Source organism: Aotus nancymaae, unplaced genomic scaffold (assembly GCF_030222135.1).
Source record: "Aotus nancymaae isolate 86718 unplaced genomic scaffold, 86718_ANA_hifiasm-v0.15.2.pri h1tg000040l, whole genome shotgun sequence".
NCBI lineage: Eukaryota > Metazoa > Chordata > Mammalia > Primates > Aotidae > Aotus > Aotus nancymaae.
In genome coordinates, this window is record NW_026988454.1 from 43,854,810 (window position 1) to 43,874,145 (window position 19,336).

Sequence of the window (19,336 nt, forward strand, 5' to 3'; positions counted from 1 at the left end):
AAATTACTGAATGGCTTCTTGGTCTCTGCCAAAGGAATTCCAAAGTAAACCTGAAAAACTAGTTCAGGCTATGATGGGAAGGAGTTGTCAGACTGTCACCTTATACCCTCTTCCCTTTGGAATTCAGGTGCAACTGGCCAGCATTAACATTAAAACAGACTCTTTGTAGCAATAAGATACCAGATTCCAACCTGACTAGTATAGCATCATATGACAGATAGCAGGCCCTAAAAGAAATAAAAATATTTTACCCCCAAAATAAATTTCTTTGACATATTTTGAAATGGCCTTGTTAGGCTGTCTCTTGTGGAAAATCTACATTGTGTAGAGAATGCCCTCCTTTTCCAGATCTTATCCTGATCCAGGAGAGAGTAACTGAGAGTCTAACACCTTTTTGGGTCTGATAAGAGACATTTGCCATATATGCTCTTGAAGCCCGCCAGCTGAAGGCTTCGTCTACTTAATAAGAACCTTGATCTCTATAACTCCTTATCTTAACCCAGAAAAAACTGTCTATTGATTCTAGGTTCTTAAATAATCTAACTCTTACTTAACTTTTTCAACCAGTCGTCAATCAGAAAATCTTTGAATCTGGCTATGACCTGCCCCCTACATCAAGTTGTCTCACTCTTCTGAACTGAACCAACATATACCGTCAATGCATTGATTAATGGTTTTGCCTGTAACTTTTGTCCCCCTACAATGTGTAAAATAAAGCTGTATATGTTCTCAGGACCTCTTGAGATGTGCCTCGGGCCTTGGTCACTTATATTTCGTTCAGAATAAATCCATTCATTTACATTACAGAGTTTGATTCATTCTGATTGGCCATCTACACATTTAATCTCTTCAATCTGGTTTTAGAAACCTCTCCCATATGTTGCCACTTAGAAATTTAAAAGCTTTAACAACATCTGAAATTGTCTCCTTACCAAGAGGTTTCTCTGTTTAATGATTGACATTATTTATGAATACATGCTTTTTTCAGTCATTTTTTTCTATCCCACTAGTCTTTCATCCACTGTTGTAGCCTTCTTTGGACCAGCAAAACTTTGCGGTTCTTATGAGATTCTCTTGAACAGATATGTTCTTACTTCTACCATTAGCATATCTCTCATCTCAACATTTTCTCATATCATAAAAATGTTTTCTTTGTTGTTTCATTTATTTCTCTGATTAGAGGTCACTATGTACTGTATACCGCAGAAATATTGAGGTTATTTAATATGACACTTATTAAAGCTGATTTCCTGTAGCAACACTTCTAATTTTTCTCTTATTTAATAAGTATTGGGGCCTTATGTGCAAAATGTGCTGTGCTAAGTGCTATGAAAGAATGGATGACTTGATCCCTACCTAGTGCCTTGCTGAAGAACAAACAGCTATGAGAAAAGTCAGAATAATTGTGTTCGTATCATTGTATTCATCAAAAAATGTTATAATGTTAAAAGAACAGTAGAGTTCAGGTCAAAAGATTAAGGAAATATTGTCAAGGGGTTGACACCTGAGGTAAATCTTAAAAGAAGAGTTAAACAGTGGAAATTTAATAAGATTTTAAAAAAAAATAAATGCAGATTCATCAGGAACCTTTGGCCAATTTAAATTAGTAAAACACAATGGGCCTCACCTGTAATGTGTTAGGAATTCACTACACCTGGCTAGAAACAATGAATTCTAGCCAAGTGTGGTGGCTCTTCCTTGTAGTCTCAGACACCTGGGAGGTTGTTAGGGAAGGATCACTTGAGGCTGGGGGTTTGAGACCAGCCTGGGCAATATCGCAAGACCCTCAACCTAAAATAATCAAAAGTGTCACAATCTAATAATTTAAAGAGAGTTTCTTCAAGTACAAAGCGTGAGGATATACCACTTGGAAATACAAACTACAAAGGAATGGAGTCAGTATTCCAAAGTAGAGATATTCAGGCTTTATTTACATAGAGACAGAGACAGATGAGCTTTTAGCAGTTTTCCAACATTATTTATACAAGGTTGTTGCATAGTTATAGCTATCTGATTGGTGATAGGCAGAATTTCTTTTTGAGAGGGTACATTTAATATTATTTATAAAGGGTAGAATAATCATAGTTTTCTGTCATCTGTTCTAAACAAACCAGGACAATGAAGAGGAAGTTAATTTTTAACAAGTGTCATTAGAAGGCAAGAGGTTTTCCCCTGATGTCATTTAATTCTCTCTAGCCATTGCAGAGAACAAGAAAAATATGCAGGTGAGTTAATCTATAATCTGAGAAGTTGTAACCACAGATAACTCAGATCACAGTCCCATTTTTCTCAAGGCTTAAAGTGTTTTTGTGGGGTTCTAAATTTTAAATTTTAGCTTTTAAATTTTAGTGGCTTTTAAATTTTACTGATTTTACATGTTAATGCTCTCATCATTGCTTTTCACCTTTAAATTCAATTTACTATTTGTAGAAAAACTAGTATTCTGAATGGTGAGGACCTGCTAAGTTGAAAATGTACAGTTGAAGACCAATAATGAGCTCTGAAATTAAATCAGTAACAAGTAGCCTACTGAACAAAAAAAGCCCAGGACCAGGTAGATTCACAACTGAATTCTGTTACAAATTGATATACAAAGAAGTACTGGTACCATTCCTCCTGAAATTGTGTATTAGTTCCTTTTCATATCACTATAAAGAACTACCCTAGACTGGGTAATTTATAAAAGAAAGAAGTATAATTGACTCACAGTTCAGCATGGTTGGGGAGGCCTCAGGAAATTTACTATCACGGTGGAAGGTGAAGGAAAAGTAAGGCACTTTCTTCTCAGGGCAGCAGGAAAGAGAAGTGCTGAGTGGGCGGGGGAGGCAGAGCCCCTTATAAAACCATCAGGTCTCATGAGAACTCACTCATTATCACGAGAACAGCATGGGGGAAACGGCCCCCATGATTCAATTACTTCCACCTGGCTCACCCTTGACACGTGGGGATTATAGGGATTACAATTTAAAATGAGATCTGAATAGGGACGCAAAGCCTAAGCACACGAGAAGCACTCCTCTCCAATCATTATGTGAGGCCAGCATCATCCTCATACCAAAACCTGGCAGAAACGACAACAAAAAAGAAAATTTCATACCAATATGCTTGATAAACATTGATGCAAAAATCCTCAACAAAATACTTGTAAACCAAATCCAGCAGCACATCAAAAAGCTAATCCACCACTATCAAGTAGTCTTCATCTCTGTGATTCCAGGTTGGTTCAACATATGTAAATAAATAAATTTGATTCATCAAATAAATGGAGCCAAAGACAAAAAGCACATGATTATCTCAATAGATACAGAAAAATGTTCTGATAAAATTCAACATTACTTTATGTTAAAAACTCTCAATAAACTAGGTATTGAAGGAACATACTTCAAAGTAATAAGAGCCATCTATTAAAAACCCACAGCCAGCATCATACTGAAGGGGCAAAAGCTGGAAGCATTTCCCTTGAAAACCAGCACAAGAAAAGGATGCACTCCACTCCACTTCAGCATAGTATTGGAAGTCCTGTCCAGAGCAATCAGGCAAGAGAAAGAAATAAAGGGCATCCAAATTGGAATACAGAGAGTCAAACTCTCCCTGTTTGCAGATGACATGATTCTATATCTAAAAAAACTGTAGTCTTGGCCTTAAAGCTCCTTTAGCTGATTAACAACTTCTGCAAAGTTTCAGGATACAAAGTAATGTACAAAAATCAGTAGCATTCCTATACACTAACAACAGCCAAGCCAACAGCCAAATCAGGAAAGCAATTCCATTCACAATTGCAACACACACACATAAACACACACACACACACACACACACCACCTAGGAATGCATTAGCCAGGGAGGTAAACAGTCTCTACAATGAGAATTACAGAATACTGCTCTAAAAAATCAGAGAAGAGAAAACAAGTGGAAAAACATCCCATGCCCATGGATAAGAAAAATCAATATCATCAAAATGGCCATACTGCCCAAGACAATTTATAAATTCAATGCTATTTCTATCAAACTACCAATGACATTCTTCACAGAACTAGAAAAAATATTTTACAATTCATATAAAACCAAAAAGATCCCAAATAGCCAAGACAATCCTAAGCAAAAGGAAAAAGGTGGAGGCATTACGTTACCGTTACTCAACTTCAAACTATGCTACAGGGCTACAATGAGCAAAATAGCACGGTACTTTACAAAAACAGTCACATAGACCAATGGAACAGAATATAGGCCCCAGAAATAAGGCCCCATACCTACAGCCATCTGATCTTTGACAAAACTGACAAAAACAACGATGGGGAAAACACGCCCCATTCAATAAGTGGTGCTGGAATAACTGGCTAGCTACATGCAGAAGATTGAAACTGGACAGGGTCTTTATGCCTTATACAAAAATCAACTCAAGATGGATTAAAGACTTAAATGTAAAACCCAAAACTATAAAAATCCTGGAAGACAACCTAGGCAATACCATCCTGGACATAGGAATGGGTAAAGATGTCATGGCAAAGATACCAAAAGCAATTGCAACAAAGCTAAAAATTGACAAATGAGATCTAATCAAACTTAAGAACTTCTGCACAACAAAGAAAACTTTCAACAGAGTGAACAGACAACCTACAGAATGGAAGAAAATTTCTGCAAACTATATATCTGACAAAGGTCTAATATCCAACATCTATAAAGTACTTAAATTTACAGGAGAAAAACAAACAACTCCATTAAAAAGTGGGCAAAAGACATAAACAGATACTTTTCAAAAGAAAACATACCTGCAGCCAATAAGCACATGAATAAAAGCTCAATATCATTGATCTTTATATAAATGCAAATCAAAACTACAATTAGATACCATCTCACACCAGTCAGAATGGCTATCATTAAAAAGTCAAAAAATAACAGATGTGAGGTCTCAGAGAAAAAGGAACACTTATATAATGTTGGTGGGAGTATAAATTAGTTCAACCATTGTGGAAAGCAGTATAATGATTCCTCAAAGAACTAAAAACAGAACACATTCAACCCAGCAATCTCATTACTGGGTCTATGCCCAGAGAAATAGAAATTATTTTACCATAAAGACACATGCCTGCAAATGTTCATTGCAGTACTATCACAATAGCAAAGACATGAAATCAACCTAAATGCCCACCAATGACAGATTAAATAAAGAAAATGTGGTACATATATACCATGGAATACTATGCAGCCATGAAAAGAATAAGATCCTGTCTTTTGTGGGAACATGGATGGAGCTGGAGGCTATTACCTTTAGGAAAATAATGCAGGAACAGAAAATGAAATACTGGATGTTCTCACTTATAAGTGGGAACTAAATGATGTCAACTCATGAACACAAAGAAGGGAACAACAGACACTGGGGCCTACTTGAGGGTGCAAGGTGGCAGGAGGGAGAAGAGTAGAAAAAAATGACTGTTGGGTAACGAGGCTTAGTACTTGGGTGATTTAATAATCTGTACAACAAATCCCTGTGACATGAGTTTACATATAACACACTTGCACATGTACCCCCAAACTTAAAATAAAAGTTTAAAAAAAAGAAAATGCAAACTTCAAAAGTTAGGGGAAAACTGAGTTTACAGGAGTTAAAACAGGAAGGAACATCCGTTACTTGCATCCATTACTTGCCATTAGCACTGTTGGGAAATAGGTTAGCAAATCACCGCAAATGTCTTCGTTTGCTCAGGCTGCTGTGACAAAATACTATAAACTAGGTGGCTTATCAACAACAAATATTTACTTCTTACAGTTCTGGTGACTTGGGAAGTACAAGATTAGGCAGATTTCATTTCTGGTAAGGGCTTGTCTTCTCATAAACAATTGTCTTCTCACTCTAACTTCACCTGGTGGAAGGTGTGAAGAGTCCCTCCCAGACCTCTTTTATAAGGGCACTCATTCCATTCATGAAGGCTCCAGCCTTCTGCCCTAATCACTCCCCAGTGGCCTCACTTCCTAATGCCATCACCCTAGGAGTAAGAATTTCAATGTGTATTTTGGAGGGACATAAACATTCAGACCATAGCAGTGAAGATCTACCACTAGGGGAGGGAGATCTGGTCTCTCACTCACGGAAAACACAAGCAATCTTTTCCTAGAAAAAGCCCTTCAATAACAGATATTGACCTTGCAAACCACAAAAGACCTTTTTTTCACTTAGGATCATGACATCTCAGCCATTAGAGAAATAAGAGTGAGAGCTGAGATTTTCTTTCAAAACTAAAAATAATTTTTATAAAAGATGCTGTACGTTCAGATTGTTCTGATTGATCACATCCCTCATGATGCAATGAGATGAAGGAAAATAGTAATAATTTACATTCCAAGCAGGGGCGAGAGTATCAGTCAAAACTCCGGAAGCCTAGCAATACAAACAATCAAGTTAAAGCAGCTCATATACCCTCATATAACTGGGAAGTCCAGAAATACATCTGACTCCAAGCACAGCTGGCTCCATGAGCCCACACAGTAGTATCTGGACTCTGGCTTTCTCCATCTTGCAGCTGACTCTTCAAGTGGTAGGCTACAGGGGCTCTGCAGGCTCCACTCACATCTTACCAGCTTGGTAACCCTAGCAGAAAGAGAATGTGCCCCAATTGTTCTGCACAAAAACGTGGAGGTCTCTGATTGTCCCATCCTTTCACAGTCACAAAGAAAGTGTTTGAATGGTTAGGTGTGGCTTAAATGTCCATTCCTATGGCTGGGAAACAAGGACTGATTCAGTTTCTAGTCCCACCACTACTAGAAAAACAAATTCACTTAATGAAACAGTGGATGGAGTGGGTGAGTAGGAAGGAGTGCCGGATAATTTTAAAAACAAACAAAAAAACTCCAAAAAACAAAAAGAAAAACCATATATTTGTCAACTTCAGCAGGCAGATTAAGTTGCAAAAACAGCCTCTTAAATTGTATTATGATGATCATATCCCAAAAACCTGGGAGAAAATGTGGCAATTTAGGGCTTTCGTTAAAAGTGTCTAGTTTGAGACAAAAGAAATTTTCATCCTTGAAAGAGAGTGAACAGTTCAATTACTTGTTGTTTGTTTTAAGTGCCTAGTCTTTATTCTTCTAAAAATTACTCTATTTATTACAGTTTATTAATATTATACATCAATTAAATGTATATAATCATTTTAGTAAAGATAATGTTTGTGAATTGTCATGATGTATCCTGCCTCTCAAAATCTACTTTCATTCAGTTTATATGAACTTGTAGAAAAAAAATTTAATCTTCACAGCTTTCTTTGTATATAATACATATGGACATTTTATAAAGACTAGAATTAGTAAAAAAAAAAAAAAAAAAAAAAAAATAAGTTAAATAATGAATTTGTTACTTTTGACCTGTATCTGCCCAAGTGTCTTTCTGCTCATATTTCTACAAAGTTCTTATTTGCATGCATGTGTTTTGGAACACAAACGATGTAGCAAGGGTCACTCTTACATGTAATAGGAAATTATGTTCTTAATGTAATTTAGGAATAACACATATAATACCTTCAGTAGTATATACTTCCTGTGTCACATTTGCTGTATACATCTTGAATGAAAGATACAGTGTAAGAGTACTACACAAACCATATTACAGGGTGAAATGTAAAATTCACAATTAATACTTTTGTGTAATAAGAATACAATGTTTCATTGATACCATTCTAGAATGCAGGCATCTTCCTTGAGCATCCTGAAAGAGAGTGTATTGTCAGTGTCCCATAGGAAAAATAAAGAATAATAATAAACAAGTGCACTTGGCAGTTTCTTCATCTGATCAATAAGGCATAATGAGGTTAAGTGACTTCTATCAGGAGGCTTATGACTTATTTTTCTGTGTATAACCTGACTCTGGAGCCAGTCTTTGGATCCATTATATAAGCAACCCCTCCTTATACTCTATAGAAAAGAGTCACATAGCCAGTAAGTGAGATCCCTACTTCTTTTGCAGCTGATTCTGTTTGTCTGACAATCAAAATTTTGTATGAAATTAAAATGAATCGAATTAAAAAGTAGCCATGGAAAGTACTTCACATATCCTAGTTGCTCTGCTCTGATTCGGAGATACCAACTTTCAAGAAGAACAGCCTATGTCAAATTGCTCAGTAATATTTCCCTCTCATTTTTTTCTGCCATAACAATAACTAGCTCTTGTCATCTTTAAAGTGCTTCTCAAACATTCGATAATCTCAGATTACACACTCTGTTCTTTGCATTTGTCTTGACCAGCTGTCAGAGAAGGCAATTTATTCCCTCTCAATTTTATTCCTCTTGGCTCTGTGTGGCTTCTGCAGTAAATCTGAATGGAAATTGAAAGGTACAACTTAATGTGTTTCATAACAAGGGCAACACATAATTTTCTTTAAGAAGGATGACCTTCAGATTACTTTCAAATTGCTTATGGCTTTGCAGTTGTATACTCAGAACATATTTTCATTACCTTTGAGTCTTGATGAATTCTTAAGTGGAAATTTTGAGGATGTGAAGATTTAAAAAAGGACAATGAAAAACGTAACTTAGTATTAATTTATCATCTTTTTAAAAATTTTACCATAATTGGATTGGCAGAATCATTAAGTGAATAAAAATTTAGAATTCATATTATGTCAGTTGTTTAAAAAACATAAAAGGCATTTTTAACTCAGAGCTTGCATTACTTTCTGAATATTTATCCTTTCTCAACTTTTGATCAAAGAAAGGAAAATGTGCGTGGATGTGTGTGTGTGTGTGTGTGTGTGAGTATATATATACACACATTCATGTTCAGTTTTCAATGTTTTGCCTTTTTAAAATGTGACAGAATTTAACTAATTTGTATCAAATCTCAGTAAAATTACTCCTTGAGTTTCAGTATACAAAGCAGGTATATATGATATTGTTTACAGAAATAGCCTCTAATATACAACTTAATAAAGTGAATCTGAAGTGCAAAAGCAATTCTTGTGTTCTCTGCTTAGTGGCAGTAGGAAGCCTTCCAGGGGTTAAAAAACTGGAGATTACAACATATCAACTTTCAGGTGGGCCAGTCGTAAAGACTTATAATTGTTTTACTTTGCTGCAAATCATTATTCCAAAGATTTGATTCACTTGTAGTCCACTTGGGTCTTAAATTGCATTTCAAATCACTCCTATCATTCATCCATTTTCAGAACCACCATTAGGAGTGATGTGAATTTGGCACAAAAATCAATGAGAGGATATTATATGAGTTCTTTTAAATTTTTCCTTCTTTGAGCATTACCTCAAGTGCAGTTTGTGAAATCTGGTTTTTAGAGGCATTTTTCCATCTTGCTATTATGTTCACTAAATTGAAGTTCACTAAACTTCACATATGTATTCCCACAGATTCTCCAGAAGAGTGATTTTTTTTCTGATTGTTTCAGAAACAAAGATTTGTTGTCACTATTGTTAATTTCTACCTAGGACCGGGCGCGGTGGCTCACGCCTGTAATCCCAGCACTTTGGGAGGCCGAGGTGGGTGGATCACGAGGTCAAGAGATCGAGACCATCCTGGTCAACATGGTGAAACCCCGTCTCTACTAATACAAAAAATTAGCTGGGCATGGTGGTGCGTGCCTGTAATCCCAGCTACTCAGGAGGCTGAGGCAGGAGAATTGCCTGAACTCAGGAGGCAGAGGTTGCGGTGAGCCGAGATTGCGCCATTGCACTCCAGCCTGGGTAACAAGAGCGAAACTCCTTCTCAAAAAAAAAAAAAAAAAAATTCTACCTAAAGCCATTTAAATATCTTAATTACATTATTTTGCCCCTTTTGTTCCTTATCAGCTTTTAAATGTTTTGAAAATATGGGACTAGATTTGTTACTGTTATCGAAAAATTAACTAAAAAACTAATTTTGTTTGGTTACTGCTACCTATTTATATGTGCTCTTGAATGCATTTGATTTTCTTTCCTGAGTAGTCATAGAATTTCACGTTATTGATCTTATTTTTATAAAGAGAAGGATAGTATTATTTTATGGCTAAAGAAACCAGAAGATTAAAGACTTTATTAACTAATGTATCTAATTTTGCTGGCAGTGTTATTTCTTTCTCCAATACTTGAAAATTATCTTATAAACTGAACTAACGCTATAAGCATCCTGGGTACGTATCTGTTTAAAGAGTTCAAAGATTATTTTTCTAATTTAAAGAATTCAGTTATAGTGATAACATTTGTCCTGTGATGAAATAACTCTATTTGCCATAGATGATCTTTCTTAATTTTGCTAATGGGACAAAATAGCTTCTACCTATAGGGATAAATTATACTATATGCTCCTCTTTTCCTATATTACAAAAAATAAATTAATTGATTGGAAAGAATACCAAGGAAGTTAGAGAATCCTTTTATAATTTCCTAAAAATATCTTAGCCTAGTATTTGTGCTTGTTAAATGGAAACAAATGCCTGAATTTATTGAAGAGTCAGTATTTCCACCTTTGTTTCTGAGGTTAATCCTGCCTTTCTGGCTTTTTCTTAGAGTGGTATTTGTAGTTGTTAGAATTATAGTTGTGCTGGTAGCAATGAAGGTGATGATAGTAATAATGAAAAGAGTGGTGATGATAATAATGATTATGATGTAGTTCAGTAGTTGTGTTGTCATTTATTAAATGACTACTGTGATCAGGAGATGTGTCAAACAATTTGCATGAGTTATTTCTCCACCATTACACACCTGCAAATTGAACCTTACCAATCTCATTCATCAGATATAGATGCTTCTCACTCAGAGAGGTAGTGTAATAGTGACCTTCTAGCCATTTGGGTAATGCAAAGAGAAGCCAGGAGTTCATTCCAATCTCTTATCTATAAAGCCCAAGGCATAAGTTTTTTGCTTGTCTGTTTCCATGAAAAACTAGACATAGCTGAAAGGAAGAGCTGTGATGGTAGAGCAAGAGACTGATGAAAAGAAGCACTTTAATTCCACCTTGTCTTCAAAGAGCACAAAGGCTAATATCTTTCCATTATTACTGGACACATTGTAAGAGGAACTATAGCTGCTCTTTCTGGTTGGGTAAAATTTACTTTATGAAAAATGTTAAAGAAATTTGAAAATTTAGATTTTCTTATGTATTCATCACATAGAAGTGTTGCAATTTTGAGATAAATAGTAAAATTGAAACAATCATGTATTTTATAATAAATCAAATTTTTCTTTCTTGGCATGTAATTCTTAAATTATTATAGACAATGTGGTCTATATTTTAATACACAAAAATATGTTTTTTTAAACTCTGCTTCTGGCAAAAATATTTAGGTTGGTAGAAATTTTTTTTTCTCATAAGTATTCAATTTAACTTCATATCTGTGTAATTTGGGATTTAAAGTGCTATGAACATCACTTTAATATTCTGGTAGGTCTTCAATTGTTCTTAAATGTAACATGAAATAGTTGTTTCAGATGATCTCTAAGTTACCTCTAGATTTAACTTTCTATTAGTCTAGAGCAGCTAAGATAATCAGAAACGTCTTCTCTATCCAGGAGGCTTTCTAGCCATACAATGGTATCAATCTTATAGAAGAATGAGTTACAACATTGTTAGATGTACATTCTGTATATAAAAATAGCATAAAAAGAAAAGGTAAAGAGCCACCAAAAAAAAAAGCAACATAAAGGTTAAAGTGTTATTATCGTATATGTGTGTGTATGTGTGTGCGATTTTATAAACCACCAAAAGGAGGTTTATAAAAAATGGAGCAAAAACGCACAAGAAAAGAAATGCCAAGGAAAAATGAACATATAAAAAGCTCATCTCTAGTAATCAAATAATTGCACATAAAACTCAAATCATCTCTTATGTCATTGCAAAAATTTTAAACATCAGTAATACTCAGTATTGCCAAGGATAAGGCAACACAACTACTGGCATACACAATTTTCAAAAGATACTAACTTTCAAATACATGCATGCATTCTCAAAGCTATAAAAGTGATTATGTTATTTGTCCTAGGAATTCTATACTTAGGACTCTCTCCTAAATAAATAAATAATAATATGTATTGAGAAAATTTCTGCTATTTTTCTCAATACATATTATTATTTCTTTCTTTCATTTCCCACGGTGCACAGCTTTTTCACTGAATTATGCACAGCCATAAAACTACATGTCATGAAGCTACTTAAGTGATATTTTGAGAAATACATAATGGCAATAAAACACACTTCTGATATATTGCCTAGTAAAACAAAAGGAAAAGACAATGTGCTAATGATTTGTCAAAAACAAATAAATCATATTTATATATTTATAAGTATGTACAGAAATATAGGTGTAAAATATTAACTGGTTATTTCTGGGTGGTGAGTTTAAAAATATCTATTATCTATTTATTTTATTTTTATATTTTTTTAATTTTCTCTCATGAACATGAGGACTCAAAATCAGAAATAAAAGAGTTACTGGATATAGAAAGATTTTCTAACCTCATTCTCTTAGATCTTCTGTGTCCCTGCATACAAACAAACAAACATGAATGACCTCATTAGATGACCTCACTAGATGGGTCGATTATGCAACTGAGTTAAAATATTCAAAAGTTTTATCCATTTGAACCATTTTATCACTTATTTTGATTTTCCGCTCACAGGACTTGGGAGATAAGACATGCTGATTATATGAGCACATGAGTTTCAAGGTGAACAGCAAATGCTGAAGAAAAAATAATAAGCTAGTAGTGGGCAGGGAGGCTTTGTCCTGCCACAAAAGAGTTGTGTCTGCTCTAGAAAGTGGCATAGGGTTCAACACTCGTACAGTTAGTGTTTCTTGTCATCGATATTAAACGTGAATTTCTAAACTATATTTTCCTTCCTGAATGTTTGATTAGGAAATGCATCTACAACCACAACTGTGATAGACAGCAAAAATGGATCTGTGCCCAAATCCCCTGGAAAAGTGCTGAAGAGGACAGTCACAGAAGACATAGTGACGACATTCAGCTCCCCTGCAGCCTGGCTTCTGGTCATTGCTCTGATAATCACATGGTCAGCTGTTGCCGTCGTTATGTTTGATTTAGTGGATTACAAAAACTTTTCAGGTAAGATCCATGAAATTTGGCTTTGAAATTAAAAGTAATTTAAGTTGAAAGAAACAATGCTCCCTCTAAGTTCTGGTTGGGTTTCTCTTTCATCTTAATGTGAGAAAGAAGGCACCATGCATATGTGCTTGAGGATCATTGAAATCTGTTTCATTCTTCTCCTTTTCCTTCCATTCTCTTTCTTTGTCTGTTGTACTTATGGATTTCCAATGAAATTGATAGCTTTATTTGCAAGAGCTGAACAAAGGCTGAATGTTGCAGTTCATAAAGATAGTAGTTAAAAAGCTTGGGTGAAGATTTTATTTTGGAACTGGTACTTTATGAAGCATTAATAAGGAATAATTTGTAGGTTTTACATTTGGCAATATAAAATCAAACCAAACGAAAAACTTTTGTCCAAATGGAGAATATTTTAAAGTATTTTTAAGCCCCTCTGTCATCTGGTCCTAAGCTTCCTTGCTAGACAAACTCTTTGCTTCTCCCACCAAGCCTTCCTATATAGAGTTCCTGAAAATAGAGTTTTTCACAAAATTACATGTAATGAGATATTACATCTTCAGTGTCCGCATGTCCTTATGACTTTGGAGTAAAATAGGAATAATACATGGTAGAAAAGACAGACGTTCATTATAGCCTACCACTGTTTGAGTATATTGCTCATTTTTTTGGTCAAAGATGTTTTACATATTTTAAACAGCATTTATCTATTTTCACATATGACACCCTCTATTGACAGTGAGTTCTTCAGGAAAGGAATCAGCCAAGTGCTCAGTAAATGTTAAATGACTAGATGAATGAATTTATTCTTATCACCCTTTTACCACAAGCAAAAAATATTTCATTAACCTTTTAATGTGTTCTTTCATATATACTCGCCCCTCTCCTTTTTTCTTTCTCCAACAGGAGTAGAATCAGTAGGACCCAGATACTACAAATACTATTATTTGCATTTTATATATTCAGGGATCTCCTATTTCTCTTTATGGAATTTTACTCATTCAACAATTACTTATCAAGTATTTATGTGTCAGGAGATGGCTATGCCACAGATGTCAAGAAGAAATGTGATATAAAATTATGAAAATATAGAACTCTGTTATATGGGTTTATTGGCATAAAGGTGTGATATAGTTTGGATATGTGGCCCCTCTAATCTCATGATGAATTATAATCCCCAGTGCTGGAGATAGGCCTAGCAGGAGGTGATTGGATCATGGGGATGAACTTTCAGTGAATGGTTTGTCACTGTCCCCTTGGTGCTGTCCTCACAATAGTGAATTCTCATAAGATCTTGTTGTTTTATTGTGTGGCACCTCCCCTCTCCACTCTCTCCCTCTTGATTCTTCTCTGGCCATATAATATGCTTATTCCTTTTTCTTCTCCTTCCACCACTATTGTGAGCTAAGCCCCTCCAGAATCCAAGCAGATGCCAGCATCATGCTTCCTGTACAGCCTGCATAACTGTGAACCAATTAAACATCTTTTGTTTATAAATTACCCAGTCTTAAGTATTTCTTTATAGCAATTCAAGAACAGCTTAATACAGAAAATTGGTAACAGGAGTGGGGTATTGCTATAAAGATACCTGAAAATGTGGAAGCAGCTTTGGAACTGCGTAATGGGCAGAGGTTTGAAGAGTTTGGATTTCTCAAAAGAAGATAGGAAGAGGAAGGAAAGATTGAAACTGCTTAGCAACTGGTTAAATCATTGAGACCAAAACGCTAATAGTGATATGCACAATGAAGTCCAAGCTGAAGAGGTATCAGATGGAAATAAGGAACGTATTGGAGACTGGATCAAAGGTCATGCATTTTATGCCTTAGCAAAGATCTTGGATACATTCTGTTCATGCCCTAGGAATCTGTAGAAGTATGAACCTGAGAGTAATGACCTAGTGTATCTGCTGGAAGACATATCTAAGCAGCAAAACATTCAAGATGTAGCCTGGCTGCTTCTAACAACCTGTTCTAAGATGTGGGAACCAAAAAAATGACTTCAGTGGGGCCGTGCTTGGTATCCCATGCCTGTAATCCCAGTACTTTAGAAGGCCTAGATGGGTGGATCACGAGGTCAGGAGATCAAGACCATTCTGGCCAACATGGTGAAACCCCATCTCTACTAAAAATACAAAAAAAAATTAGCCAGGCGTGGTGGCGCACCTGTAGTCCCAGCTGCTCAGGAGGCTGAGGCAGGGGAATCGCTTGAACCTGTGTGGTGGAGGATGCCGTCAGCCGAGATCATGACACTGCACTACAGCCTAGGTGACAGAGCAAGACTTGGTCTCAGAAAAAAAAAAAAAAAAGACTTAAACTGGAACTTATCTTTAAAGGGGATGAAGAGTATAAAAATTTGGAAAATTTGCAGCCTCGCCGTGTGGCAAAGAAAGAAAAAGTTTTTTTGAAAGAGGAATTCAAGCAGGCTGGAAGCTTTTTTGAGAGAGAAATTCAAGTAGGCTGTGGAGCAACCACTTGCTAGAGAAATTTGCATAAAAAGCAGCCAATTGCTGATAGCCAAGAAAATGGGGAAAAAGGCCTTGAAGGGATTTCAGAGATCTTTGCAGGAGTATTTCTCATCATAGGCCCAGCGGTCCAGGAGAGAAGAATGGTTTCCTCGGCCAGGCCCAGAACCCTGCTGCCCTGGTCAGCCCCAGAAGTATGCTGTCTACATTCTTCCTGCTCTGGGTCCAGCTGTGGCTTAAAAGGCCACAGGTGCAGATCAGGCTGCCACTGCAGAGGGCACAAGCCATAAGGCTTGGTGGTTTTCACGTGATGTTAAACCTGCAGCCATGCAGACTGCAAGAGTAAAAGAGGCTTGGAAGCCTCCACCTAGATTTCAGAGGATGTATTGGAAAGCCTAGGTGCCCAGGCAGAAGTTTGTTGCAGTGGCAGAGCCCTCACAGAGAACCTCTACTAGGGCAATGCGGAGGGAAAATGTGTGTCTGGGGGACAGACATGGATTCCTCACTGGGGCATTGCCTAGTGGAGCTGTGGGAAGGGGGCCACTGTCCTCCAGACCCCAGAATGACAGATCCACTGGCAGCTTCCACCTTGTACTTAGAAAAGCTGTAGGCACTCAGCAATGTGTGAAAGCAGCCTCCGGAGCTGAACCCTGCAAAGCCACAAGTGTAGAGCTGCCCAATTCCTTGGGAGCCCACCCCTTATATCAGTGTGCCCAGGATGTGGGTCATGGAGTGAAATATTATTTTGGAAACTTAAGATTTAATGGCTGCCCTGTGGGGTTTTCAACTTACATGAGGTCTTAGCTCCTTTCCTTCAGCTAATTCTCCTTTTTGTTTACCCAATGCCTATACTTTCATTGTACCCTGGAAGTAAATGACTTGTTTTGATTTTACAGGCTCATGGGTGGAAGGAATTTATTTCCAGATGAGACTTTGGACTTTGGAGTTAATGCTAGAATGAGTTAAGGCTTTGAGAGACTATTGGTAAGGGATGATTGTATTTTGCAGTGAAAGAAGACAATGAGATTTGAGGAGCCAGGGATAAAATAATATAGTTTGGATATATGTCCCATCTAATTGCATGTCAAATTGTAATCCCCAGTGTAGGAAGTGGGGTCTCTTGGGATATTATTATTTAATAGAGGTGGATTTTTGATGACTGATTTGGCAAATTCCCTTGGTGCTTTCCTCACAATACTGAAGGAGATCTTATGAGATTTGATTTTTTTAAGTATGTGGCATCCCCTCACCCTCACTAACTCTCTTGCTCCTCCTCTGGCCATCCATGTGACGTACTTGCTACTCCTTTGCTTCAACTTCCACCATGATTGTAAGCGCCCTGAAGCATTACCAAAAGCTGAGTAGATGCCAGCACCATGCTTCTGTATTGATTGCAGAACTGTGAGCCAATTAAACTTCTTTTCTTTATATATTACCCAGTCTCAGATATTTATAGCAATGCAAGAAAGACCTAATATAAGGTGTGAATGAGATGGCTTTGCCAGCATATCATTGGTAGTTAGACTAAAATAAGCATCATCTAACTAGTAGAGCTAAGTCCAATGATGTCAACAAAAGAAAAAGGGCTCTTTATCCAGAGTCATAAATGTCTAATCTAAATAGGCAATACACAATTTATTGTGTGATAGAGGCTCTTAAAATATATATAGTTGAAATGTCTATAATATAAAATTATGACCTAGAGTTTTAAGTAAAAAACACTTGGTTACCTTACTCTATGAAATTTTATTTTCCTTGAGCTTGCATCGACTGAAGTATTTCCCTGTCAGATGAAATGCCAGTAACATAGACATTGTCCAGAGAACTTAATTGTAGTGGTCCAGTGGAAACTCTACTGGGAACTATAAGTATGCCTTATATTTAAGTAAGCTAATCTAAAAATCTAATTATAGGTAGCCATGCATTTTATAAAATAAGAACAAATTCCTTTCAATGATAATTTCTGTAGTATACTTGTACAATTATTAACTTGACAAACATTTGATTTATATGCAATTCTTGAAATATGTGTATTACAAAAATGAAAGAACTATATAAATTATGGCTTCAATAACAGTCTCAAAATGTAAATTATACTCTCATATTTTAATGTCAATTTTGATAGACACAATTCAAACTTTTGCTAAGGATTAATATTATCATGATGAATCTTTTGTGCTAGGTGATAATCTTTGAAATATGTAATTGTTAATATTTACAAAAGAAGGTTAGTGGTAAAGAAAGGAGACCAGAAATGATTTGGAAGGCCAGAAAGTTAGGCCAGCCACCACTGGGTCTTCAGTTAATCTCTGAAACTTTAGAAAAGTAGGTAAATGCTGTGAAGCCATGAAAAGTTTGTTCACAGAGAAATGAAAATCTGTTTTCATAAGCATGTACTGTACTGGATTGAGAAGAATGATTCTCTTCTGGGCAACCTTTGCATTTCCTATTTTCAGAATTATATCTGATTTATGCATATATTTTCTACTAGTGCAGGAAATGCAGAATTGGCTTTTATTTTTGCTTCATTTAGATGATTTGGGTTCATTGTTCAGCTCTATGAACCTACAAGCTAACATGACTAGGAACTTATATATTCTTGTCTGTGAAATGGGGATAACATCTTGCTTTCTATGCTGCAAAATTTTTGACTTTGATTCTTCTTATCAAATGAGACAAATTTTAGGGCACCAAATAAACAGACTGGAAAAGATATTTCACCTATGCCACATTTCTTACTTAATATAACATCCAAATAATATTCATATATATCTGTCAATGTTTGACACAGTAGCCGAAAGCTACTCTGAATTATATAGAATAAGGGTTTATTATATGGTTTACAAATTCATGGCAGCTGATTAATCTATGTAAGGCTGTTGCAGTGCATCTGGTGTTGAGTGGAAAGTAGTCAGGGTGGAAATTGGGAAGGTAAAATGGATATAATGGGAGGAACTAGGGACAAACTGAAACTGACAAGAACAAACTGGAGGACTTGTTTGTCTCTTACCAACACAAATTACGATTATGCGGATGAGCTGCAGGATAAATTGACGCCTTTCCCCCACGGAACTGCAGGCGCACCTGGCCAGGATTTGGAGATGCTAAAGGAGCCAGCCCAGTGCGTGCTGGAGATGTGGCGGCTGTTGCCTCACAACAAGGGCAACTAGACTCTCTGTGATCATGAGCTGCAAAAGCATCTGCCCTACACCAACCTTCAGACAATAAACAATGGCTTCATTATTACCATATTTGTGCTTTCCAAAACTTATAACAATTTCTTGTCTCCAACTGTTACCTGAAAACATGCATGTAAGGGAATTCTGGAAAAGAGTTCCAGCTTTGTGTGTTGACGGTGAACAAAGCCTTCATATGGGACAACTATATAATTTAACAACTGAAATGGGATACTTGTGAGAGTGAAATGGAGAGCAATTAAGATTTACCTCGGACATCAGGGACAAACCAAGATGTATGATCACTCTGTTATCCACATTGACTTTAGTTCTTTCCACAAAGAAGAATGTTTTCAAAACCCTAAGTTGGAATTGGGGGACAGAGAAACATTATTCTGTTAGTAATTGAGACTAGGGAGTTACAAAGGCTGCCGGAGATCTTCCCCCCAAGCTTCTGCAGACTCAGCCAGAAAGACCCCCTTTTCAGAAAATGGAGGGGTGCCTTGATAATGTATTATGGTCTTCTGGGGCCAAAATATGTAGGCTTTGGTTTAAATTTTTACAAATTTCTTTTGTTTTATTTATGAAGTGACAACTTTCTCTCTAAACAATCAGAAGTTCAAACAAATAGGATTTATAAAGAAATCACTACAAACTAAGG

General features: G+C 36.2%; 1 protein-coding gene across 17 annotated transcripts in view; it reads left to right on the top strand.

The window, feature by feature from the left end:
• TRDN (triadin) overlaps nucleotides 1-19,336 on the top strand; it is a 369,423-nt gene that overhangs the window by 49,258 nt on the left and 300,829 nt on the right. For all 17 annotated transcript variants that reach the window (XM_012450047.3, XM_064360733.1, XM_064360737.1 and 14 more), the window contains exon 2: nucleotides 12,832-13,041. In XM_012450047.3, coding sequence (XP_012305470.1) covers nucleotides 12,832-13,041 — 210 coding nt within the window. The remainder of the gene's footprint in view (nucleotides 1-12,831; nucleotides 13,042-19,336) is intronic.